General features: G+C 40.0%; 1 protein-coding gene across 2 annotated transcripts in view; it reads right to left on the bottom strand.

The window, feature by feature from the left end:
* LOC310894780 (uncharacterized protein) overlaps positions 1-27672 on the bottom strand; it is a 76054-nt gene that overhangs the window by 29304 nt on the left and 19078 nt on the right. For both annotated transcript variants that reach the window (XM_083825311.1, XM_083825312.1), the window contains exon 6: positions 25929-25977. In XM_083825311.1, coding sequence (XP_083681437.1) covers positions 25929-25977 — 49 coding nt within the window. The remainder of the gene's footprint in view (positions 1-25928; positions 25978-27672) is intronic.

The raw sequence follows: 27672 nt of genomic DNA, 5'->3' as shown, positions 1-27672 counted from the left end.
ATGAAAGGATAATAACCAGAAATAACAGCTGTATTTGTATTCTAGGTTACATTCTTCAGGTTCTTCATGGAGCTTAGACTTCAATAAGCCTTATTAGTTTATATATATATATATTAGTTTAAAATTAAGTTATAATAAATAATATAATAATATTTTTATGTCTCATCATTATACTGTTACCTCAAAACATCTTATGGCACAGTTGTCTCATAGCCCTGGAAAACATTGTCTTCATTGTACTGCCAATTTATTGCACTTAACACAATTGTAAAATAAATATTTTATTGCTAAATATTTTTATTGCTAAATATTACTGCTAAATATTTTTCTTAGTGAAGTAATAAATCTCCTGTAGCACAAAAATTGATTTATTTATAGTGCATTTATCTTTTGACACTTTATTATATTGACTTGTGAAAAATAGAAGCAATACCCTCATTATTTACATAGTCAAAGTTGAAGGATGCTCGAGCCACTTCCTTCCAGGAAGAAAGGATGCTGAATATTTGATATATGTGATTAGCGAAGTCTGCAGTGACCTCTTCTAGTATCCTGTATTGTTAAAAATCATTGAACCTTACAGAGGAAGAGGAACAGGGTGTTTTTAAGAGTTGACATTCATTTAAGATAGTTTAACAAAGTTGTTAAGTTTCTTGAAGGAAACAGGTAACTTAAACTGATAGGGAATTTTTATTACAACATAGGTAAAAGTCACCAACCAAAGCAGCGGGTCATGAGAAACTGCTCGGGGTTTGAAGTCTGTGCCTGATTGAGACTCTCTGGCTACTATTTTATAAAATACGTTTGTAAGAAAGAGGCAACAGAAACATCTCTAGACGCCAAATTTTAAGACTACAATAACGTTGGACTTCCTCCAGCTCAGCCCCTCAGCAGATCTGCTGGCTGCTAGAGACAGTGCAGAAATAGACTCATAACACACCCAGCTCCAGAGACATTGCTTTAATGACAGCTGAGTTGTGGGCCCCTTTCATGCAGACCCTAACAAGGCAAGAGTGGACAGTGCTCTTAAGTGGGATTTTGGCTTGGGCTCTCGTCCAATCTGAACGGGTCAGGCAAAAAGAGACCAATGCTGACACCAGCACAAGTGAAAAGTCTGGGATCGTAATTCAGTATTAACCAGAGCACCTTGCTCCATCCCAGCACTGCCCTGTTGAGCTGGAGCTCACTGCCTTTGGTACCCGGCAGTTCACGGTCCCTTTAGGTGGCACATCCCAGCTCAGCTGTTGCTGAGGCAGACTGTGAAATACACCCTCATAGAGCAACCTTTGGGATGAACTGGTGTCACTGCACCAAGTACTTCTATAGCGAGTTTGCCGGTTCAACAGAGCTTTGCTGCAAGGCAGAGTAAGGGCATAGGAAGAGTGCACGAAGCAAACTGCAGCTGTGGCTGTGCCTCCCCTTCCCTCCCCTCGTGCCCACACAACAGCTTCATTGTCACAAGCAACAACAAGGTGCAGGACACCATTTGTGCTGATCCCTGAGTGTGACTCTGGCTAATTTTGACCTCTCGTAGAGATCGCATTCTTAGGCACATTTAGCTAGCTCCAAGACCCTATGCCCATCTGAAAAAAGCAGTATCAATTATAAATAAATGATAATACATAATTAATAGCAACACTCAGAAGCAACGCTGTCTTGCACTGCTTTGGCTACCAGCTAACAAAGCTTTACGTTCAAGCACTCTAGAAGCTGAATTTTAACATCACCCCACCATTTATGGGATATTTTACTATATATTTCTAGGGTAACCAAAAGGCAACAATTGCATTCATGGAGTCCAGTACTGGCCAGATGTACCCACGCTACAATACATAAATATATTTATTAGCCCAATGACATAGAATATTGTATGAATTATACAGCACAGGCAGAGACAGAGTTTCCCAGAGCTATAAACGGTCCAGGTGAGAGCAGGGCGAGGCTAACGTGACAGCTCTACCCACATACCCAAACTGCTGTTTGCCAGTGGGTCTTGAATAGCTGCCAAGCTGCTCCCCTCTCCCTTGAGAGCACCTTCCACAGGCATGCTGTTATGGCCAGCACCAGCGGCCCCACGCTGCAGAGGAAGAGGAGGCATGGGTAGGTAGTGGGGCTGGCCAGCAGCTCACCCGCCGAGATGAAAACAGCAGCCAGATCCCTCAAGCTGTGGGGCCACGTCCTGCTGAGTCAGCCACATGCAACGAGCATCTTGCTAAAATATGGGGAATGCTGCCTTGGTAGGGCTTCCTGAACAAGTAGGAACATTAGGTGCCAATCCTGCCTGCTCAGGACCTTTCTCAAGCACCGTGCTCATTTCAGAAGGACTTACTGAAAAGATTTATAATTCATCAGCCTTTGTGGCTTTCAGCATTAACTACCGCAGTTCTCAAAACCACAAAATAAATTGAATACAGATGAGCAAAAGTGGAGCCACAGACAATGAAAGAGCCCAGCAGCGGAAGAAAAGTGTTAAATAGAAAAGAGCAATTTAGAGACATTCAAATCCTGTCAGTGCCCACTAAAGAATGACAGCAGCGGCCCTCTTTGGGGGACGAGAACTGTGCCTGGAATAGCATTTCACGAGGCAGGAGGTTCATGAATTTAATTTTGTTTGGAGACCTTTAATTGGATTTTTGGGGTAGGGAAATCTAGGGCACAGGTCACAACATCATCCTGTTTTCTGGAAGAAAGCCCCCTTTCAAAAGTTGCACATACAAACCACAATTTGCTTAATGTGTGTATTTCCTGACACCTTAGAGTAAGTGAAGGTCTGTTTTCACACTTGGCTAAAAGAAACAATAAAGATGCAGGAGAAATGGTGGGGAGAGCACTGTGAGGTATGAAACAGCAATGACCCAGGCCTGGCTGATACGTTTGCATGGACAGAACAGGGAACTGTTATGGCAGCATGATTATATACCACTAGCCTGTCCAAATTGTTCCGCTTTTGTTTGTTCCTGGCTTTTCTTGGAAAGGAAGAGGTTTTCAGAGCATCACAGAAAATTCATCTTTTTTTCTTTTTTCTTTTTTTTTTGCACAGCATGTTGTAGCCAACCTATGACTCCTGCATGGCAATAGATGTACAACAATTTGTTTTGAAGTCAACTTTTGAATTTTTCAAAGCAGAAAAAGCACTTCCCTCTCCTGCTGGGAGCAAAGCTACATATTGCTGATCACAGTGACTCTGAGCAGTGATCACTTCCAGAGACAATAAAATAAACTGTATTTCAGCATTTGCTGACCATAAGGCTGTAAGAGTTTCAGCCATAAGCAAGCTGCACATTTTCTGTCACAGATGTGTAAATTTCAGTTGCAAACTCTTAATGAATAGTTATTCATTTACCTCTTCCTGTTACTTTTCTCAAATGCTTTGAGCAGAAAAATTACTTCTTCACTTCTACAGCTGACCCAAATCCAAATGGCTTTAGAGCTCTGAACATACACAAACACACTTGTAACCTTCAAAGTCTCAGCTAACCATCCAAGTCCTTCTTACATGTCAAGAACGGATCTGAATCCTGAGACAGAAACTGCACATTTTTGGAGACCCGTTTCCACTACAGCCAGACGTGGCAGACAGCACTCTGCATCAGAACCAGGCTTAAGAACCTCCCTTTGCTTCTGCCTCAGAAGCCTGCAATAGCTCAGACACATCTAAACTGCAGTTTTTTAATTTCTACACTGAAAAACTTTTACAAAAAATCTCACCTCCTTTCATCTCTCATTTTACTCCTTGGAATAAACTGGCTAGCTCGTGGCCGCCTTCTGATGTGCTGTGTTACAGGGACGATGTCCCGGTACAGAGCTCCTGTTCACATTAGGCCAAAAGGATCAGCGCATATGCTGTATTTTTCTTCCAGTTTCTCTGTCTTACAAACATCCACATTATTTTACACATACACAGCAGCAGTCCCAGACTTCTACTAATGACAGGGATCTGACCCAGGACCCTTAGCTTGGTTACTTCCAAATTTATATAATTTAATCATCGTCCTCAATTTTCTCTCCAGAAGACACAACTAACATGACCGCACCCATCCTTCTGCACCTTGTAACCCAGGGCTCCACGTCTGGGAGGAGCTCATTCCCAGCAATGGCATCAGGCTCCTGTGCAAAAGATGCTCCAGGAGTCCAGGATGTACCACACGAGCCCTGGTGAATGGCTAGGACTACAGCGGGTGGAATTTCAGTTTCTCCCTCTGCCACATTGTAAAGCCGTTGCCTACTCTGAAATGTACGGTACTTGCAAACTGCTTTTGCCAGGGGTTAAATACATTTTATTGACACACCACAAAGACTTCTCTGTGCAACAGTGCCAGAAACGTCTAGGAATTCTGCTTGGCTTCATCTATATCTTGCTGGATGTTGTATGTGTTATATTTTCATACATTAAGGATTTCTATAGAATTTGTCATTAGCCATAATGGTTTCCAGGAGAATCGCTGGCTCAGCTTTAAGAGTGAATAGCTTCATCCCTAGTTTAGCACTTCTGTCAGGCTAGGATCAAATCCAGACACTCCTTCAATTTTTCTTTTAGTGGATCATCTACACTTAATCTTAGCCTCTGACAAATAGGATTAAGAAAACTCTCTATTTTTGTTCAAGGTCCCAAACCCATATATAAACACTGTAATTTACTGCATAATGGCAGCCCTTTCAAGACATAAGTACAAGTAGCAATAACAATCGTGCCTTTTTTGAGAAGCTCTTGTTTCCGGAGGTGAAAAGCACACAGCTGAAGCAGTATGTGGGTGACCTCCACGTCTGAACTTCACAATGCCTTGAAAATCCTGCTGCTGAACAGGAGGATCAACACGGTCCCTTCTCATCCAGAAAATTGAATGAGATTAGCTAGAACAGCAACAATTTCTCACCTGATCCATCCTGCAAAGCCGTTTGCTTAATTGCTTTGGAGATTTCAGAGGTCAAATTCATCCACTGAGTTGCAGGAGGCATGGTAGGGTTCAGTTTGGTTTCAGTGCTGGGAAAAGCTTTAGAGTACAGTTGACAATAAAGTGTGTGCAGAGGTATTGAGATGAAATCACAGGCTAGGGAAGGCTTAATTTGCTTAGATATTTTAACAACAATAGAATAAATTCCTAAGAGTCTACTACGTTCTGTGATATGAGCTGGTGAAAAAAATATGTATTTTCCACAGAGACTTCAAAAAAGGGGAGGTAGGGGTTTCTGAAGTGAAATGGTTTCTGTTTTTAATTTAACAAACAAAAGGATTTTCTGCTGTAAAGACTTTTGAATGAAACATTTTCATTTTTAGTGAAAAACCCTTTTGTGGCCAAAACCAAAATTCTAGGTAAGAGAGGGGAATAAAAGGGTTTTGAACAGTTTCTGCAAATATTCTGAGTGCAGCTTTGCCTTCTGATACAGCCATGGCAGGCTAGAAAACTATATAAACTGGATGTTTTAAAAGGCATACATTTAAATTTCACTGTCCTTACTTCCTTTATTGCTGAGCTTGCAGAAACAAAAGAGAGAGGAGGAAAGACTTGTGAAGCTTTTCTGTGCTCCTTGTGCGCTTGCTTAGTCCGAATCTCCCCACTCAGGCCCTGACATGGGCTGCAGCAGCTCCAAAGGGATTCTTACACATGGCACTGTGGTGTTTTTCCTTCCACAGTGAAGCAAGGACAATGTGTATAAACCAGTTTTCCTTTATTCCCTCATTGTTCCTGCAAAGAGCTACAGACAGAAACTGTTTACCAGAGCACTGTGTTGGAAGAGTGAACACAGACCTAATAGAAAAGGAGAAGGGGATAAGGACAATATTTTTTGTTTGCTTGAAAGGTCAGTGAACTCTGAAATATAGAAAGTATTTGCTATAGTGATTTATTTAGTACTTGAGGTTTTAACCTAAGAAATTTTAAACAAATGAAGAGTTTTATACGGGGGGTAATAAGCCCCTAAATAATATTCAAGCAGGGAGTATTTCAGTGAGCCACATAGGGAGGAGCGTAATAAGAGTTAAATTGTTCCTGGTCCAATAGCAGATTTTTCTTTAAATGAATGCAATGAAAGCATCCTCCCCTGAGTATCATTTGTTACTCTGGAGCCAAAATCCTCTCTTATTTACACATAAATCTAGGGGCCTTATTTGCAGGGTACCAGTTGCCTTTGACTCCCTTCCCAAGGCGCGCTGCCTCCATCACCCCAGGTACAACACAACATCTGGTGTCAGGCTGTGGCTCTCAGTGGATGTATTCCAGAGATGTATCAGGATAACCACGTTCAGAACTTAATTTTCATACTTAGGGCTAATGAAAGCCTGATGTTATGGAGGTTTATGTACCAGTGGAGGCCAGCAACATCTGAACAGGGGTAGCTTAAATTAACATGTACAACAGTGTTCAGACTCCTTTCACAACAATAAAAAAAAAAAAAAAAAAGGAAAAAAAGCCATTTGAATCTGACTCAAGAAAGGCAAGGTTATTACTCATATCCCAAGGAGATACGGTATGTGTGATGAACTGGAAATGCTATTAAAGAACAGATTCCTGTTCTGATAGGCCAAGTAAGTGCTGGTTTCACTGGTACACTGTTAATTACACATTCACTCTTTCACGTAATGAAAAAGAGTCTCATGTAGTGTCTACAAAAGGGGTTTGCAGATTTGCATAGAATGAAACCAGCAGTGACAAATGTCAGCAGTACCATATACTGATGCCATGAATAATGCATAACACAGAAATGTGAATCTATAAGTAGAGAAATAATCAAAACTGCGGATCTTTTTTTTTTTCCCCCCCATCACTCTCTCTAGGCTTATAAAGTCTAATTTTCTTAGCACTTCAAACTCAAATGGTTTCAAGGATTCTGTTTCAGATAGAGAAAACCGATGAATGGCCATGGCGGCTTCCACTTTTTGATCATCCATTCAGGTCTGGTCAGTCAAACATTACCTGTTGGCTTATGTATCTGCCTGTGGCACTACCTGGGGCTCTGCTTGGCTGTTCCCAGCCAAGGCCAGGATTTACCGGCCCGCTTCCCTCCCCAGGCAGGGTTTCCATAAGAACGGTGGGGCTGATCAGAGGAAATGTGGAGATTCACCACTCTCTGCTGTATTACTTTGGCTTCCAAGATTTTCCATGTCTGCTGTGCGCCTCCTGAAAGGCAGCTTTGGAGCAGTAGCTGAGGGTGGAAAAGCAACCCCCGTGTTTAGCCGTACTATATCCCCAAACTCTACCAGCTAGGTTACTGAGCTGTACTTTCTGACAGCCTGGCTGGGCAGATGGTACCCCAAAACTGCCAGAGCAGGAATTAATGCTTCCCCACTGGCTACAGGAAGCACTGCAACTGCCTGAGATGAAGGTTTGCTTTGATAATCTTTTGCTTAAATAAGCAGATGCCCACAGACTTCAGAAGGCATCAGCACATGCTCCTACAGTGGAGCCAGCATAACCAGCCCCTAGGGGAGAAACAGAAACACCCCATACGTCTGCAAGGGGGACACTGAGGGATGCCAGGAGAGTGAATGTCATAGCCAGTCAGCAAGGATGTCAAGGAAGAGACCCCAGGCTGAGCAGTTCTGTAAAACACTTTCCTCTGTTGTGACTAGCATTTAAACTAGAATTTGAATAAAATCTGACCTGTATGAGGCAACACTGATGTAATTCTCCACTGTGTAGATTCTCCACTAATTCTCAGACTAACACACCAACAGGGCGGTCACCACCTCTCCCCAGCCATCTCAGTTCTATAATAGGAGGGAAATATCATTTAGTTCACAGCCAAAGCATTTAGTTCGTGGCAAGCTGTACACTTTTTATTCAGCAGCATCTTACACAGCTGGATATCTCCATTATTTATCTTCTTCACTACACAGTTTGTGTATATATGTGCAAGCATTACGTAGTTTTTAATTCACACTCTTAAGTACCACCTGTCTGTTTTCCTACACAGAAATCCACATTAAGAGTCCCAACAGGATTTTTAATCATGTTTCTTGTGCATTATACACTCTGCTAGCCTACTTAATCATTTGATCACGTGCTGTTTTATCCATATGAACCTGGTCTTGTTCCCTCTACAGAAAAGATGGTGTCTGGAAATGCAGGAACACTGTAAGACAAACTGTTATCTTTGTGGTTCTGGCTGTGACTGTATGCTTGAAGTGAAAAGTCCCTTACATATTCTCACTAACACTGCTTGCTGCACGGTTCTGCACCATTTTGTCCAGCCTGAACAATTCTTTCTGTAGAATTAAAATGATCGCTTCAATTGGAAAAGACTGAGTTGCAACACATTAAAGGAGCAGAATTAAACTTACACAGGTGACATGCTTTGAAGCATTTTTAGTCATTTAAGAACTCTGCAACCTTACTGTCCTCCCAGTGACTTCAGTGACTTTTTTTTTTTTTTTTAAATCAAGGAAACTCCAGGAAGGAGGGCAGGTTGTTTTTAATACAGAAATCTAATCATGTGAAGTGAGAATATTGGGTCTGGAAAGCTAAACACCTTTGCCCAAAGCAGATAAACAGTGATATAGGGTCTTTGGCAGCATGCGACAGGACTCTCCAGGAACCTTGCTTTCTTCCAGAAACATCATCACAGATCACATAACAGGGGCCTTTATATATAAAAATGCAACACTCTTATGCATGCATGTGCAAACACAATGGAGTACTGAGAGACTGCCTATTCACTGGGCATTGCCATACTATTTATGTACGCATGCATAGGCAAAGCTAATGAAACACAGAGACAACTTGGTTTATTCTATGACCAATAATAGTATATGCACAAAGAAACAGATTTTTAAGAGACTGTTAATTCAATCTTCTGAAAAATGGTTTCTTCCCAGCACCAAAAGACATACCAGTTACCTAGAGATAGCATTTCAGTAAAAAATCAAGCCTATGCTTAATTTCGGGCTTATGCCAATGAGCTGCTAATCCAGTTACAATCAGAAGCTAACAATACAGGTGGCACTTCAGAATGCTTTCCTTACTCAGAGCATTGGTTTCTGTCAAACACATTTCCATAGTCTCTTGCTGAGGCCAAATATCAGTATAAAAAAAGCTGCAAAGCTTTTTTTCTTCTGGAGATGAAAATCAAACATTTTTTTCTTTCTCCTTGAAAAACTGCTAAACTTCCAGGGAGAAAGAAAAAAAACCTGTTGATGTACCAACAACAACCGGGACAATTATGAGCCAGAGAAGGAAATGCTGGATATTTAGCAACCAGCTAAGGACTTGCATCATCTCAGATGCCAAAACAAACTGGCCCAGAACAGAATACTTTTTTCCCATATTTCATCAAATAACACTTTTACCATTCCTAGTTTTCAAATGGAAACTCTGCATTCCCTCCCCGTTGTATATTTTTACATAAATGAGAAATAGCAAGGAACAAAAATATTGCAGAAAATCTACACTAAATGCAGGGAAAATGTAATTTAATAGACACTGCATAGTGTTAAGGGTATTGAAGAATTTCATCTTTTTGCATAGTTCCAGCACTCTGCTCTGCAGCATTACGTATTGGGCATACGGCTGCAAGGGAAGAAGAGTGAAGCAGAAGACTCGCATATTTTGAGATGCTTGTCACTTCAGAGGTTGGGATTTAATACTCTATGGTTCAGTTTCGATCACTGTAAGTTGTCAACCATCTTTCTTTTTAGCAAACATCTTACCTGCAATGCGGTCCCAGACTGAAGGGACACATGCCCTTTCAAAGAGGTAAATGGTCTGGCAGCAGAGGCACCTTCACCATTCTGCTACCACTGATGGTGTATTTATGCATGTACCTCATTTAGCAGCTGCTCAATGTTTACTTTGGAATTGGTGCTTTTCCAGTAAGATTTGTACAAGATCAGCATAAATAACCAAAGAAGGACAGAGTGGAAATGAAACCCTAAATATTCAAAACTATCCTTACATTACATCTCCTTGCAACTGTACTTACAACCTCAACATGGGCAGATAAACTGAGCTGAGAGAATACATGAGCAAAATTACAACAGCTCCTAATCTCTTTGGGTCCCTCCAGCCTTTGCTGTCGGTAGAGAGGCAAGTGTGTTTCACTCCCGAAAGCTATGGATCAGAAAACCTGAGCTTGAATCAGAATTACTTTAAATCCCACTGGGCCAAGGTGTTAATTCATACTGCATTTCAGGTCAGGAAGTAACTCAGTTGAAGCACACTACTTAACATATCTTGGAAAAAAAAAACAAAACAGGATAACAGGCTGGTTAACAAAATGTGAGCATTGGGAAAATCAATGACAGTTAAGATTGCTGTAGCCCTACACTGCAAAGTCTTCTCCTGCACTGTTTTGCCTTGGTAGAACATTACCCTGCTCACATAACAACAGATGCAGGTCAGCAAGATCTCAAAGTTGCACCTACCCTGGATTTCTGTCCATCATCACACTTACCCCAGGGCATCAGCACCTGAGCAAATGCCTCACAAACATGTGCCATGCAACTTGGTCTGCTGTGATGTAGCATGTCCTGCTGCTATGATCCAATGGAGTTGAAGCCTGGCATCTTACTTCACTGGCTTTGGGGGCAGGGCTTGGAAGTAGGGCAGTTAGAGTGACCATAAACACAAAGGAATTAAGTTGTGCTAATGAGAACTTACCAAAGCTAACAAGAACCTCCAAAATACCTCTTCTGCTCAGCCTGCACAGCCACAACGGATACTCTCAAACTACTGTGGCAGATTAGGAGAGTTATGTTGCACCAGTCCTCCAAGAAGAAACCCAGAAGAGCAATTATAACAAGGCTACCGAAGGTTATGAATGAGCTATCAGGGGCCGTTCAAGAACTGGCTGCATTGTATCTACCTCCAGCTTGCATTACCCATTTCTCAGACTAATGAGAATGACAGAGTTCCTCCAACCAAAGTAGTTCAAGACTATGCTATGCCTCTTAAGAAAATATGTACTTCCAAATGCTGCAAGAATAGCTCAAACATCTGGACAGATTTTGTACTTTGAAAGCCAGTAAATTGGAGTGACCCACCTCAAATTTCTTTAGGGGTACTTTCCAGTTCCAGGTGAGCTGGAATTGGAAAGGTATTTTTACATCATGTTCAGGTGTTTCAGGTGTTTTTTCATCATGTCAGATCAGCATAAGCTTTGCCAGTTCTTTTTAAAAAGCACTTCTGGCCACTAGTTTTAAATCCTGTATTTTCTTTCGCTTGATGAATTAAAATTTATCATCTTCACATAAAACTCCCCTTTCTGTTCTAGGTGGCTAGTTACTCCTGCTCTGTACTGTACATTTTCAGAGTGAACCCATTTGTAAGTCCCTCCATAAATAACAAGGGAGAGAGCAAGTCTGGTGAAGAGGACTTACCAGGCTGCCATCTGGAAATCAGATTTTAGAGATATCAACAGTAAAGAAAGAGTCCTGCAACTTGCATAGTTACTTGAATTAAGAAAACTCACTTGAATATCAAAATCCCCCTTCTCTTTTGGAGAGTTAAGTTCCCAAGCTCTTGGTCTCTGGGGATAAGGAGCTGGTTGGCTGTTTTTTCATGCCAGGAGCGATGAAAACTGAACCTTGTACATTTAAACACTTTCAGTTGTTCGTGAGTAAACTGTGAGCTAAAGCCATAATTGTGATGCAGGCCAAATCACATAATACTTTCAAAATTACGTTCATTTCTCCAGGGTTTACTAAAGGTAGCATGACAAGCACATTGATCCAATGGTAATATTCAGGTCAAAGTGTGAAGTTTTCAAATACCAAAGCCCTTTCCACAGTAAGTGTGTGGAATTGTAACGTTTTCTACAAAGCCCATCTAACATAGTCAGAATTTGTATTTTTACAGCGTAAAGAGCTTCCTCATTCTCTGGAGGTCTGCTTGTTCATCCCGTGATAAGACTGCAGAACAGTGATGCTAACCTGATCAGTGACAGCAGATGCCAAACTGTAGTGAATTCTCCACAACAGACTTTTCATAGGTACTGTCCCTTTGCTCCCACGAGAGACACTACAGCAGGAAATAGAAAGCTTGAAGGGCAAAACCAGAATTCATCCCCCCAAAGGCTATCTCCTTAAGAGATGCATGGTGGCAGTTCTGGACAGAATTATTTTTACACATAGTTGAGATAACAGTTCTGATCAGTGAGAGAAGCTCATAATCATGCTACTGCTTACCTTAAATCTTAGCTGGCACTCTTTCCTTCAAAGTATTTGGATATGTAGTGCATGATCTGTGGGAGTTTGCCTGGAAAAAGTTTGCTTTTCTTGTCTGCTTTTACTGGATGATATTGGAGAATGCTCTCCCCATCACTGGATCAGGCCCTGCAACCATTTACCGTACTATACTAAAACTGACTAGTGAGCCTCGTTTTCCGTCCTTTTGCGTTCATGTCATTAAAAACGGGTTTAAGTGTCCCAGATGTGTTGCAGAGCAACAGAGCCTCGAGGTTTCTGCAGTTGTCTGTCAGAACCAGCACTGCTCCCACCACAGCTCTTCCCAGCAGTGTTGACTGCAGCAATTTTCCTGGTGGTACTTTGCTTCGCTAGTTCTCAGCCCATTTCAAATCACACACACTGAAACTTCTTTCTCTTGCGTTTTGGCTCTCTTTTCCCACTCTTCTGATATTTTTCTCTCCAATATCTTAATCTGGCAACATGTTCAGGGAGATGCCTTAAGAAGTCAATATGAAGGGGAGGAATTAATAAAACTAGCTTACTCAATAGGATATTAAAAATTCAAAGGCTGCTTTACTAATCATGTTTCAGTAGAAACCTGTTTCAAATTCTACTAGTAAATGGCTACAGTCATCAAATACATGCCCGAGCTGAACAGTAGGTATCATTACGAGGTATCTAATAAGGATTTATGCTGCTCTGACTGGAAGGCAACAAATTCCAGACACATGTAGGCCATACTTGGAGGGGAGGGATGTGAATCCTTCCAGGCACATAAACCAGAGATTAATGCAAGTCCTAGTGTACACACTAGAACAAATCTGTCCCAGTCTCCCCATTCTGCCATCAGTACCAGTGACTAGATTGTCCAAAACTACAATAAATTACAGAGCAGAGAAGTTTAAGCTCCCTAAGAATTTCTGTGCTGGAAGCATTACTGCAAATCATACTGCAAAAATAAAATCAATAGCTAGAAAAAATTAGCTTTTCTTCCTTTTTTTTTTTTTCCCCTCTGAGAGTAGCTTGATTATTTAATATTATTATTAACTCCGTTTATTCCTAATTTCTGGAATCCTCTTTTATTTTTAACCAGACAAAAGCTTACCATTATTTTTTTCTGACCAGGGGAAAAACTTCATCAATAAGGAAAGTGAGGGAGAAAAGAGCTCCGTGAGATGTGGAGCACCTGCTGTTCCCAGGGAGATATGTGGTTCTGGGATTACATCCATGGACGGGCTCCAAAAACACTGGGATTTAGATTGCAGGATAATCATCTATACCCAGATGATGTGCAGTATTGCTTTTCCTTTTATTTTATAACATTGTTCAAACCCAAACACTACATCACGCTTTTAAAACCCTGCAAAATATTTCTACTTCCCTTGGAATTATATACATCATGTATTTTGGTAAATCCTGGCAAAAAGAGCAGGAAAAAAAAAAAAGGGGAAAAAGAAAAAAAATGGCTTAATGAGCAAAGCAAATACTTTTTGAAATGTATTTTTCTTCCATGTTGTGCTTGCAAGAGGGGACTGCAATTACTGCTTCACAAGTGTCATGATGCACAGGCTGTTTTTGGCACCTTTAACCGGTCTTCCACAGTTTGCTGAAAAGCTCAGATTCCACATTTGTCTAAAGCCTGCTAATTATTCACTGCTGTGATAAAAAAGGCAGGCCTCAAAGGACACATATCTGATCTATATTAATAGGACCCGTTGCTGGAGTAACTGTTTCAGCCATATGCAGCCATCAGTGCATCCCCAGCATGGATGTAACTTTGAAAAGCAGGACCACAGGTATTTGCCAACCCTCCTGAAAGTCACCCTATAACTACATAATAGTTATACTGGTATAACTGCATTAGTACTAGGAGATTTTCCTGGCCCAGCTCCACTGGCCAAAGATCACAGTTTTTCACATCCCTGGCTGGTTTTGCTATGCCAACAGAAATCTGCAGCATAGGTCTGGCCACAGATCTACACGCAGTGTAGTTCTCCAAAGGGATTTTATTCATGTCAAACAGCACAGCTATATTTACAGCATGGAAGGAGATTTATAAACTACTGTGCTAACCTGACATCATCCCCTACTAGAACGGGAATTTCAGATTCTGTAGAAGACACTCCACTTGAGACCATCACCCTCTTTGCTTTTACCAGTGCAGGATCAGCACAAGCCCACTAATTTCTTTTGATATGACACCAATTTACACCAGTGCAAGAGGAGAAGACAACTTGGCTCTAAATTTGATGCTGCCACAGTGTTTGGTGCTAGTGATGCTGTATTCTGAGCAGCTTTCCTTCTGAGGTGATGGGGTTGGGTGGCTTTCAGCTAAAACACCTACACTAGAAGATATGTATTTTTTCTACTTAAACTATCCAAGCATCTAGGATTTTTGCCTCATGTTAATGAAGACAAATTACTTTGCAGTTACCATGTCATCTAGAAAAATGAATTAAAGATTATGAGGGAAATTTGCATCAACATTTCTTTCACTGTCATGATTTGTACCAGCTGTAAACCTGACCTCAAAAATTCATGCTGTTGTACACAGTGCAAATCAAAAAGCACAACACAATACCATCTCTCACAGTCTTCCAGCAACACTGCATTTGTCATGCTAACTTAGAAGACACAGCAGTGACAAAGTTTGGAGTATGTATTAGGTTCTTTCCATTCTGTGAGGTTCCTGCTACTTCTGCTGCACACACACAGTGCTGTGATGAAACTGGTCTCTTATTTTTGTTGTCAGCACAGAGGAAACCACTAAACCACATGCCTCTAAACCTCACACTTCACAGACTCGCTTAGCAGCTACCAATTTTTTTTCAGGTGTCACTGCATGGAGATGTGTTTAAATTGTTCTCTCTCTTCCTGGATGGCAGCCAGCACAACACACAAATTTGGGCAGGTTTGATGCAGACAATGTTCTGACTAACAGTGTGAAAGCATTTCATGAGAATAAAATGAAAAAAGAATGAAATGACTTACTGCTAATGACTTACTCCCTTTTGCTTTTTAGCAAATGACATCATAACAAGCCCAGGAGCGTGTAAGTCAGAAGCTAAAGCCAAAGAGAACCTGTGTGATTTACCTTCTCTCTGAAGCGCACATGCATTTCATTTCACTACCCAGTATGGAGGGCGCAGCACTAGAGTTAACAATACCATGTCCTGGAAAGAGCGAAGACAGATCCTGAGAGTGTCGCTGATGAAGGATGTAGAGCTGCACTTCTCTCACAGAGCAATTTGCTTCAGCATTTGTCTGTGTTGTCATTGTCTCACCCATGGCTGAGTCACAGCAGAGCTCTCCAGGGTTGTGTTGGAAAGAGCTGAGCGTTCAGCTTTTCTCTGCCCTCCATAAGCTTTACCCGTTTTCATCCCTGTTCTGATTTATTTGGAGCACAAAACAAAAAGACAGTGGGGTTTGTAAAATGGGTAAGATAATAGAAGAGCAAGTTTTCAATGTCCAGGAACACATGCTGAGTGCACTACACTTGGGAATATCTGGGAAACAGATGACAGCCAGAACATTCTCAAGAAATTATGTTAGACTCAAAAAGTTGACTTAATAGTTATATTCATATTTCTGACACTGTACCTCTATCCCACCACTACCAGCGATGTTCTAGCACAGACTTTACAGTTTTAGAAAAGTTACGAATTAGTTGCCACCTGCTGATATTTAAACTTACATAGGGCTACAATTACAAGTAACTATCTTAAGACTTGTCTCTGTGTTTCTGCTCAGGCAAGAGTCTCACAAAAGCACAGAGGCTGGCAGAATATGTCCTCAGTGATGAGTCTCTTGCATTTCTTCTTCACTCATCTTTTACCAGTTGAACAGTAGAAGAATAACACCACTTGCCTCCAGCCCTTGCTACCTAAGTAAACTGGGGTTAGGAGAAAGTGTTGTGGTTAGTAGCAGGGCATAGGGACAGATGGACAATAGAAAATTAATTTAGGGCAGAAGAGAATCAAAGCTCTGGAGCAACTTTCCAATAAGGCACAAAAACAACTCTCAGAATGGAATTTAATTGAATAGTTGAAAATCATTTAATTCTTGTGAGAATGGGGATGAGACTCAGTGATACAAGAGATCCTTTGCAGTCCTGTATTTCAAAAGTGACTGTTTCATGATGATTTTAGATGATGATTCTAGAACTTAATTGCATGTATAGTAAAAGCTTAATAATGATGTCTATTCCTTTACATCAGCCATGTTTTCCTAGTTACATCTTGCTCTAGCATGCGGCGGGCAGGAACAGACATTGGCTTCACTTCTAAATGACTTTTAAAGGATAGAGGAAGAATACACTTCTTCTGTGTAGGACTCCTGCCAGCAGTTCTGGAAGCTGGAGTTGTTGTCCTTATGCTTAGCAATACAGATATACAACACCACTTCATTTCACTCTAAGGAGCATATGGTCTGTCTAGCATGTACTTGAACCACTGCCATTTCATTCTAGCCTGGCTGCTTTGTAACAACAATAGAATATGGGTTTCAACCCATCCTCTTTTCCAGTAGCATCTTTTCAAACCCATGCTACTCATCTCCCAGCTACAAGCACAGTTGCAAATAACTAGGAAGCTCAGGAAAAAAATGACCTGCCAGTACTTAATCACTCGAGGCATATGGGTAAAATGTTTAAAAAAAAAAAAAACACAAAAAACCACCTTAGTACACTTTGTGTAATTAATGTTTAGCCATAAAGTGAAATGGTTAACTTAAATCTATTGATCAACCTCAGAGATCAAGGGTTAAGCCTATCACTGTGTCTCTGTGGAACGGTTGCTGCGTTGTGAGCAAGAGGGTAAAGAAGTGAATGAGATGACACTCTCATGAGCCAGAAAGGGAAAAGCAAACAAAATTGGTGTAACTATTTACACAAGAGGAGCATAATAAAATGACCATTCTGGATAAAACTGGCAAAAAATATAAGCTTAACCACATTCGTTTATTACTGTTTGTGAGGTTTTTTCTAATCTTATTACTTCAGAGGGCATTTTAAGAGAGCAAAATTTGGTCAAACAAATGCTCTGCTGATAGTTTTCAATCTCTTGTGGTGGTAAGTTTGCCAGAAAAATTAACATCGTGGAACAGTCCTGTTCCTTTTTTATGCAGGGCAATGACTTGAATCCATCAGAATTACTAATGACATGAGAAAAAATACACTGTAGAAAGAAACAGTTGGCAGTAATGAATTTAAATTCATCTTCATAGTGAGAAAAAAGGAAACGTGTTGTGATAGGCTGACATCTTAATGAATGCACATACTGCTTGACTTCGAGTAGGGCGTTTGAGGATCTCCAAGGAACAGCATGATTCGTCAAATGCTTGCTGGTGAATGCAAGAGTTGTAAAAGGAAAACTTAAGATTTTAAAAAGCAATTTCATAAATTAGCTGTTTTACAGCTTGTACTGTACTAGCATCTTCACAGTCACACTGGAGAAAAAAAAAAAAAAAACCTTTTGGTGTTGCCATTCTTAGGTTAACATGTTTTTACTGTGCGAAGCAGAGAGGAAACAGGATATCGCTCTCTTTCTGCAGGTTCTGCGCCAGCCAGGAAACACGCTATAGACTGACTCTAACAAGTAATTTATAAACTGTTTTTTGACCACACTGATTGCAATTACAAAATGAAAAGAAAAGCCAGAGTGATAGGAAGGCTAGAGAAAATGCACTTCCATTGGGGCTTAGAGTACTTGACTTATCAAAAAGGAAATAAAGAATGATCTGATTACAGTGTGTAAACACACCTTCATGGTGAAAAATAGCAGGTCCCAGAGGGCTGTCTAACGTAGCGCAGAAATGCACTGCAAGAATCAATAGCAAGAAATTAAAGCTAAAAATAGCTATGTAAATTCAGAAATAAAATAGGCAACATTTTTACTATAACACATCACTAAGACTGATTATGAACAGAAACAGCAGATTCCTTTTTTTGGTTTTAGATGATATAATCTTTTCTTAAAACGCAAGCTGTCTCTTGTCTAACACAAGTGGGCACAGAGAAGTTCTGTGGAAGGGACTACAGAGAACAGGCAAGGTAGGAGATCTGACACAGGCCCCCTTTTGTGCTTTTTGGGGCCAACCACCCTTTGAAATCAGTCAATTCTCAATACTCTAGCACACCACCAACCCCCTCGCTCTACAGCCTTGCCAAGTTTCCTATGAAAATAAAACACAACTTTGTGCTCCACACAGACATGGGTCTGTCCACTGCCTCTTACTAAGTAATTCTGGAGCCCAGTGGCCAATTTTAAATAACTTTAACAGAAGGGTAAGGGTGCTCTAAAATACTAAATTGCTAAATAATTTGTGAAAATAGACAAAAGCGAGAGGATCTCATTTTCCCTACAGAGGAACTGGCCACATCATTAGACACCAGAGAATCCACTTTTAGTAGTGAAAAATGTGGTGGGTAACACTGCTTTTCTTACTCATTTGAATTCCACATTCACCATTAGGCTGCAGGGACTGTTCTTTTTTAAATGCCATTGCAATTATCAGACAGATCCCCCCAAAGGAAGATTTTTAATATGATTTCTGGCTACTGATAGCATTTCATTCGATGGAAAATCTAACCTGGAAAACAATCCCTTCACAGATCCTTTTGCAATATCAGGTCTGCAGAGAGCAGAGGCCCTGGCTGTTTGAATGCTCCCAGCTGTGGCCACATCTAGGAAGCTCCCATCAAAGTGGGATTAATTACACTCGGAAAATAACTACTGCTTCCATTGGCCCTAGAATGAATCCGAATGCTTAATTTTAGACGGAACACATGATTTCTTTGGCTACTAAAGTTTAGAAAGATGGATCACACACCTGGCTCCAGGAGAGCTGGAAACCTATACCAGATCAGTTGGGAAGATTCAATGGCAGGCAGAGCGCAGCCTTTTAGGAGGGTAGGGAGTAAAGTCATTGCCTACAGACTTGGTGCATGAAACCCTGGCTTCAATCTCAATAACTTGACATTTATCTATAACTGTCATCTACAGGAAGGAAAATACAATAGAAGAAAGATCACGCGATGTCCATCCATAAGAGGCAGGTATTTACCTGAAAAAAAATGCCCCAAATCTTCAACAGGACATGTCTGCCTCTTTTATTAGGAGACAGATTGTATTAAATGACCTGTTTCTGCCTGTTTCTCGAGCTGTGACTAAGGCAGGATTAATTGCATCCTGTGAAAGGTGTACTGCATTGCTCATATGCTGTTAAGGAAACAGAAATTAAAGCTGCCACATGAAAATGGAGTTGTTGCATCTCCACGCAGTGGTTGGCATGTGAAGAAAAGACATTCCAATCATCAAGACATCATTCCCGAAATTCAGACAACAATCAAACGTTTCAAGACAGTCATACCAACTAACGCTGAGGAAGTGATGTTTTCTGAGCATGTAAAATGCTTACGTTATTCGGTTGTTTTTTCCTTGTATTTGTGTACGAACAGAGAATAGCAACAATAAATGGTAACACAGCTATTTATGACTGCAAGGCATTTTCTAATCCTGTCACACTGACACTGGACACACCCACGCCTAAAATTTTGAGGGGAGTCAAAGAGACACTGTTTCAAGCAAGTGAATCAGTAGCAACCCTCTGAGCAATCTCATTCCAGCCAACCGCTAGCGCACATAACCTCACACGTAGGGCCAATGGGGATACACAGACAGGACACGAAGCCCCAGTCTCTTACCAACACATATTGGCAGGAAGCAGTAAAATTCTAGCCAAAGTATTCCTCATGACACAGAAGAGGAGAGCTACAGATTCCTTTCCCCAGGGATGAGAATTACTAATAATTATAGCAATGCACTCTGTTCTCCTGCTAGACTTGAATCGACAAGGCTCTGAGCCCCACCCATAAAGGGCAAAATTCCTCGGCTCCTGCTAACGGCTATTAGCCAGTACAACTCAGAGCACAGCAAATTAACACCGATTAGGTGCAGTCAGCACTTTTTGCAACAGATTACGGGCATACCTTTGAATATGCCTGGTTAGGAACACAAAGAGAGCTTTCCTGGCCTCTAGTGGCTTGTCCCTGCTCACTGGGTATTTACTCACTGGGTGTGGAGCTATCATGGAAACAACCCAAAAGAATGCTGAATATCAGTATACAGCAGGGAACTTTCACCTACCCCTCCTCTGTTGGTTTGTCTGTTGATTCGTCTTCGTATGTCATCTCGTCACGTGTTTTCTGTATCTAAGTCTCTACTGACAGCTGCTTGTTGTGAAAATAATCAATACATTGTACGTGAGGGAAAATAATCCATAAACATTTTCGGGATATCTTTCTACATAGACTGCTGCTCTGTTTGTAGCCAATTTATTTCTGTTGGCCTTTTATATTTCCTGTTATACACAGAATACCCTTCAAGAGAATGTCAAGTTAAAAACATACCATTTAGATTTCCAATAAACTTGAAAAATTATCCAAGACATTTCAAGCAATGCAATTCAAGAATGTACATCGTATTTATAACTAAGCCCTGTTTAGGTATGATCAAGAAAAGAATAATGTGCCAACACAACGCATTACCTTGCAGAGCAGAGGTAACGCTTTAACTACCGGTCTTCTGAGGAATTTCAGATTTAAGCAATTCCATCTGAGTCAGATTTCTCCTTCCTACATTTTTAGTTTTATTAGCTATCCTGAATTTGTTTTCAAGAAGGATCTTCTCGGGGAGGGAGGGAAGGAAGTTAGTTTTCTTCTCTATTTTTACTGTTGTCCTAAAAGGGACAGATATATTTGAAAAGGCTGATGTGTGAGACAGAACTATTTTTTAAGATTGCCCAGAGAGGTTGTATAGCCTCCATCATTAGAGATATTCCAAAGCTGCCCAGACATGGCCCTGGGCAACTGGCTCTAGGTGGGCCTGCCTGAGCAGAGGGATTGGACCAGATGACCTCCAGAGGTCCCATCCAACCTCAGTGAGTCTGCGATTCTCTCTCTAACTCCTGCCCTGACTTGCTTTGCAACCTCAAGTGAAGGAAAAGTTACAAAACAAAACAAAACAAAACAAACCCTCTTCTGCCTGATGATATTGCCATCACCTCTAAAGAAAGGGTCCTGACCATAAAGTTAGAACATCTGAAACCACTGCTTCAAAGAGACTAATTCAGTAACTGTTAGTCAACATGAGAAGAGACTGTAAACACAGCATAATGATGAGAACTAATTCCTGTTCTGTCTAACATGGAAGATCTAAAAATTCTCTGGAATAGAAATTAGAACCCTGGTATCTTCATGCATATATAAAACACTTTCACTGTAGTACTTTATAAGCCCAGTTTCAAAAGGCTTGTCTTCTGCACTTTCATAGGAAACACAGAATACGAACCACTGTCCTCCTGTGCAAAGAAGTGATCTGAACTGCCATCTGATATCTAAACACTAGTATCTATAAATTAAAGTAGGGCTCCTAGGACTTTCCTTGGTTGTTGTTTTGTCAGAGCAAATTCCAGTCATCAGACAAAGAGGCAGATTTCATACGTGAATCCTCACCAGAAGGAAGCATGTGAAGACTGCGGGTAAAACTCAATCCTACATTCAGTCTTAACTCTTAACTTGAAGGCTCCCTCCTCAGCGTCAATATCTGGATTGGACTCTGAGGCACCCAGCTCCCCAGTAACTCAATACATACCAAAGCTAGGACATGGGGTTGCTGTAGGCACTCCAAGCGTGGGGTCTGGTGTTCCTACAACATTTCCTGGAATCAGCCTTCAGTTACTATTGGAAGGAATCCATGTCACTTAGGAGTTCTATAAATTTAAGCCTTATTTAAATCCTAAATTATTCTTGGTAGAAACACTCTTAAGTTCATGTTTCTCAGGCTTGTCCACAAACAGCAGGAGATTAAGATTGCCCAGACTGGACAGTAATAAAATAACATTGGCACTGAATTGATAATATGGGCCACCCTAATCTGCCTCCCCTTTTTTCTACAATTTTGCAAGTTGAGGAAGGAGACGGGGGGCTCATTCACTATTCATATATATGTATGTATGTATATATATATGAAATTAAGAAGAAAAAAAATCTGCAAAATTCCTCTTAACACCATTAAATCAGTTTAAAACAAGATTGGTAATGACATGTACATAGAAATGATCCAAATTAAAGAAAAAAAAAAATCAATCTAGCCCAAAGCAATCTAATAGCCTTCACACAGACCTGTATTCCCACATTTATGCACCACTTAGGTGCCTGTCAGGCATCTTCACTGAAGTTGGTAGGATGTTCTGTTCATAACAGGCCTTAAGGTGTGGTTTTAAATCAATTTAATTAAAACGGTAGAAAAAGTTGTGTTCATCCTCTGAGGTGTGATTAGTGTTCCAGCCATGTATGAGCCTCACCACAGTAGTTATGCATACAAGCCTGAACCTGTGGCTAACATCAGGCACAGTGTGATTAATCCCAGATTAATCTGGCAAGAAATGAGCATGTTTATTATCTGTTGTATAATTCATCCCCTACTAATACTTAAATTTATTTTCAACAGGTACAATGCATGATCCTATTATTATAGACCCAGGAAAATGGGTACCTAGTCTTGTAATTGCCTTAGCAAAGTGTTTTAGGCAACTTTCATAATATATGGTGACAGAAATTCCCAGATGGTTAGCTAGATATGGCATTTGTCTTGATTTGTATATAGGAACTCATTAGCACAGGTAGTACTAACAGAAACAACCAACCACAAATTTGGGGAATGTGTTGTATGTTCACTACATAAACAGAATCTGCCCCTAACAGATTACACAGAAATCAACAAGCCTGTAGAGACAGGTATTGCTATGTGCAGTTTCCAATTAAAATATGCATTATTTATAGCAGTAGAACCTTTGCCTCACTGTAACAAGACAAAGAGTCCTTTGTCAACTCTGCTACAACCCCTAACCTATGCTGAGACTGCGCTGTGTGGAACAAGTGTTCTATGAAATGTCTGCCCTGACAGCAAAGGGAAATAGAAGGAAACAGAATGCAGGGGACAATTCTCTCAAGAGAAAGCACATTTCATTTAACAGCTTCGTAACAGTTGCACAGAAAACTTTCTTCAGTTTCCCCTTGTACTCACGTAAGCTGATGCTCAAAAAACCACATGCATCACTTAGCTTTACTGGTTTACGCAGAAAGAAAGCAAAGCATACTAACTTAGGTATTCCCAGAAGAATTGTGCTTGGAGCTAGAAGCGGACTCATAGGATCTGTAATACACGATAATTGAACTAGAAACTGTTTTCTAAGCTAATGAAATTGTTAATATTTTATATTAATAAGTGATAGGTTTACATTATAGACACTTCAGAATTCCATTAATGGCTATTCCTGAGTTAATAGGGTGTGTGGGCTTTTGATAAAAGGCTAGGATTCCAAGATACCTTACACAAACAAACAAGAAACATGTCAAGATTACTACTTTTGTATCTGAATTTTGTCCCCTTTCTAGAGAACAAGGAAGTATTTCTGATAGATTGTGTCACATACTTAGTAAAATATCACTTACAAGGACACACCAAAATATTTCACTTTACTGCAGAATAAGTGTACTGTCTGAGGCTAGTATAAAGAGCAGATTAGAATTTGGTTCTATAAATCACACCTTGTACATATAAAGACTGCTGTCAGCAGTCACTCTCTTCAGTACGCTAACTAATGATGAATATTTCTGCCCACTTACAATAGGCTAATAAATATATAAAAAAAAATGAAGTGCTTATTTTACATTCATGATCCAAGCTCAATTAATTTCCCAAGCCTATTATACAACTACACAAACAACAGAGGGGGAAAAAAAAAAAATTCAGCACATTAGAAATTCTAGTGGGCATGCAACTGCACCATGCTATGCCTGCAGCTCTGCTACTCCAAGCTGTACCCTTGCCTGTTTTCAAATACTAGGGTTGAACTTAGTGCCTACATGAAAGATGCAAAAAACAGACAAAAGGCTGCCAGAAGTAATGTCTAGTAATTTGGTAAGTGGTATAGTCTACCCTTCACAATATTACTGAATAAATTCCCTAGAAAAGTAGGCACTAGATTGCTTACACCACAATTGTCAAGGTGACATTAAAATGAAAGCTCAGTCCACTTAACTGTTAGAAGTCCCCTTGTGCTTTTTGCAAGATTGCAACTGTTGATCTGAATTTTGGCTGAATTCCAGTTTGGTTAATTAAATTCCACACATCTACATCCACACATCTACTGATAAATGCTATTAAATAATGAACATGCTAAGTCAATGTCCTCTGGGTCTAACATCAGCAAGGATCGAAATAGTTCCCTGGTGCAAAGTTAGGGAAACGCTGCTGGAATACTTCTGAATAAAGTACTGCTGTTTTTGTAAATGAGTACTTACCATTCAAGCAAATTCAAGTTAAAGAACCATCAGAATATTACAGCATTTTGAGTGGTTTATACAATGTAAATTGTACTAAAGAGAAGTAAAAACTTCTCATTAGTAATTATGTATGTGTTTAGTTGCAATGTCCAACTATTATAATTCCAGATGAAGAGGAACCAAGTGTCTTTGGTACGTGCTTCCAAACTTTCCTGTTCTGACTTCATGACAGGAAGATGTGCATCAGTTTCTAACAATATAAACATTTTTCTTCGGAAAAAAATAATATATTTTTACATGTCTCCTACCATTTGCCAATAGCTATTCTTCACATAACTCCTTTTACTAACATTTTGCTGTAAATCAAGGAAACCAAAACTTATCTGAAGAGAAATTTCTATCCAGTCGAACTAGTGTATTCTTTATGTTTAAGACAGCAGTATAGGCACACTTCAGTCAGTGTTTGCTTCTGTCTAGTAGGAATTGTGATGTTATATTTTTTTAATTATTTTTAGTAAGAGATACTTCTCCTGAGTAGCATTCATAGCTAATAACAAACTCTACAAAACCACCATAGTCAAAGAATGTGGAGTCTTAGAGTAAAACCAGTCCTCTAACAGCCTGAAGTTAGAAAATATTTTTCTTCTAATTTGATCTTCTTTAAAGTGAGCAATTTCCACGTGGTTGAATTAGGCACAGATGTATTTAGCCACTGAATTTTCAAGTCAGGTTTATTTGATGTCGTATTTCAATAGTTTATATTTTTACTTTAACTTGGACTAGTTCATAATAGATATACTTTGTTAAAAAAATACAGGAAACAATTTACTGACTTATGAGTATTACTGTGTCAACAGATTTTCTTGAATCCTTTAGTGTTTTATATAAAGAGACCAATACTAAAAATGAGAGATGTAGCACAGAAACAACCTGTAGGGTTCAATGTTAGTTCAAGCACATTTCAACAGATTCTGCCTTCAAATGTCAAAATCTTCATTTGTAATTAAGCAGAATATATCAGGAAGATGTAACCAGAATGAAAAACCAACATATTCACCCTTTACAGAACACAAATCTCCATGCTCCTTTCAGCAAATTAGAGTTACAACCTGTACCGTAACACGCACACGTTTTGGGGATGACCATCTTAAGCATCTTATTTGAATATGTTCACCCGTACTTCTAATTGCCATAAGAGGACTGTTTCTTCTCTTCTTCCAGATCACCCCTGGCTTTCAGCACAAAAGTCTGACAATGCCAACAGCTTCTTTATTTGCTGGGATGCTCTGGTGGAAACTTAAGCACGAAGAACCTAACATTCCATAAGAAGCGATTTGAGAGCAAAGGTGGGCTGGGAACTGGTTAATGAGGTTCCTGCACCCAGCTGATATTTCTTAACGTTTTTTCAGAGAAGTTGTTTGTCAGGGGAAGAATAGCAGCAAAATCTACAGCCAAATGCCTCACCAGTGCGATGTCGGCGTACATGAGAAGGTCCAACCTTGTCTTCTGAATCCTGTAAAAAATTAAAAATATATCAGTCATTAGTGCCAATTGTGAGCATTGCACAAACACGGGCAGTCACTCTCTAGTTCCAAAATAGCTGAACAGTAGGTTAGGGGTGAGTCATCCCTAAAAAGATTGCATGGCTGTCCAGTGACAGAGCTAGACAAGAACACAGCTCTCCTGACTTCTAGGCCAAAGATTTCAGCTCCAGCATGCTCTTTTCCCAAGTGAGGGTTTCTATAACTAAAATATGTCATTTTAAATGAGAAAGATGATGTCTTTCACCAGATCTTTTGCCTATCACTGGAAAAAGTTAGTGTAGTGTGTATCATACTGTCCACGAGATTTCTATTTTAGTGTACCTGTGGATACCTCTATTCTTTGAAATTAAAACCTCTGTACAGACATTAAAAATACAAACTCCTACAAGCACAAGTATGCCAATTTATTCTTTTGTCTTAATAGAACATGTATGCATTTATATAGTGAGGATACAATTGCTCCAGTTTGCAGCCACACAGAGCATAGTTGCATGCATTTTCACATGCATGTGCATCTATCTGCATGTAATTCCAGCTCAACATAATGAACACAGCAAATCCACCTGAATATAGTTTTGACCTTGCACTTGCCATCCTGTTCTATCAATTTTGCGTTACGAAAAGAGGGCAAATCTCAAAAAAAGAATTTAACCATAACACAAATTGTGTCAAGAATTGATTCTATATTAAATTGTGAGGTCTGCTACATACTTACTATGGGTCTAAATCCTGCCCTAAACCAGTGGGATTACCTCCTGGTCCTAATCAAAACCTTTGTTCTTTTAGACTGGTGTAATGCCAAATCTAGGATCTAAACCTTGGTGCTCGCACTTCCTCTGTACTAGGCCAACCTAGGATGTAACTGTGTACAGACTGTAAGAGAATCCGGACTGAGACACGTGGGTTACTCTCAGCATTTGTTACCAAACACCAACCAATCAGATTTCAAAGCTTATAAATTTGTAATGTAAGCTTCTTTGAATTTAAGTCCCTCGCCCCCAGCATATGTTAAGGATCTATTTACTTTGGCAACAGCTACAAACAATGCTATGAGCTAGGAATCAAAACCAATCACCTACAGTAGGATTCATCCCACATAAGGCTATCTAACAGGCATATTATCTTCCAGGTTTCCTCTGTACAATTAACTACATGCAGGCAGTAAGTAACGCTACTGGGGTGAATCAGCCCACACATTTAACTGTCTATTATGAAATTAGGATGACTTCTGTGAATACCCATCATTTTCCACTGACTATAGAAGGGGAACTACAGAGATGTCAGATTAAACAAGCAACAAAGTAGACTAAAATTAATTCTTAGACTTGGTAAATGCACCCTACCAGCTTAAAAAAAATCATGGTTTGTGCTGCAAATATTTACCGGTTTTCTATACACGGGGTTGTACTACTTAAGCAGTGGTGTTATTTATGTGGATGGAACAAGCAAAAGACTGTGGACTTAACTCTCCTTTTCCCCTCACACTTAGCAAGAAGTGTAATTGGTTGATCTGGCACATGAGAAAATGTTTCACAGCACAGACACAGAAAACCTTTGGCTTTCAAGTTATGGTTTATGGAAAAGATTAAGTATTTTCCCAGACATTCTTATTAAATCATCACAGAACTCTTTAAATCCCTATCTGTATTATTATCGGGAACACA

This window comes from Anser anser, assembly GCF_964211835.1.
Source record: "Anser anser genome assembly, chromosome: 2".
In the NCBI taxonomy this organism is placed as follows: Eukaryota; Metazoa; Chordata; class Aves; order Anseriformes; family Anatidae; genus Anser; species Anser anser.
Note: the sequence above shows the minus strand (reverse complement) of the source record. Positions and strands in the feature narration are given on the sequence as shown.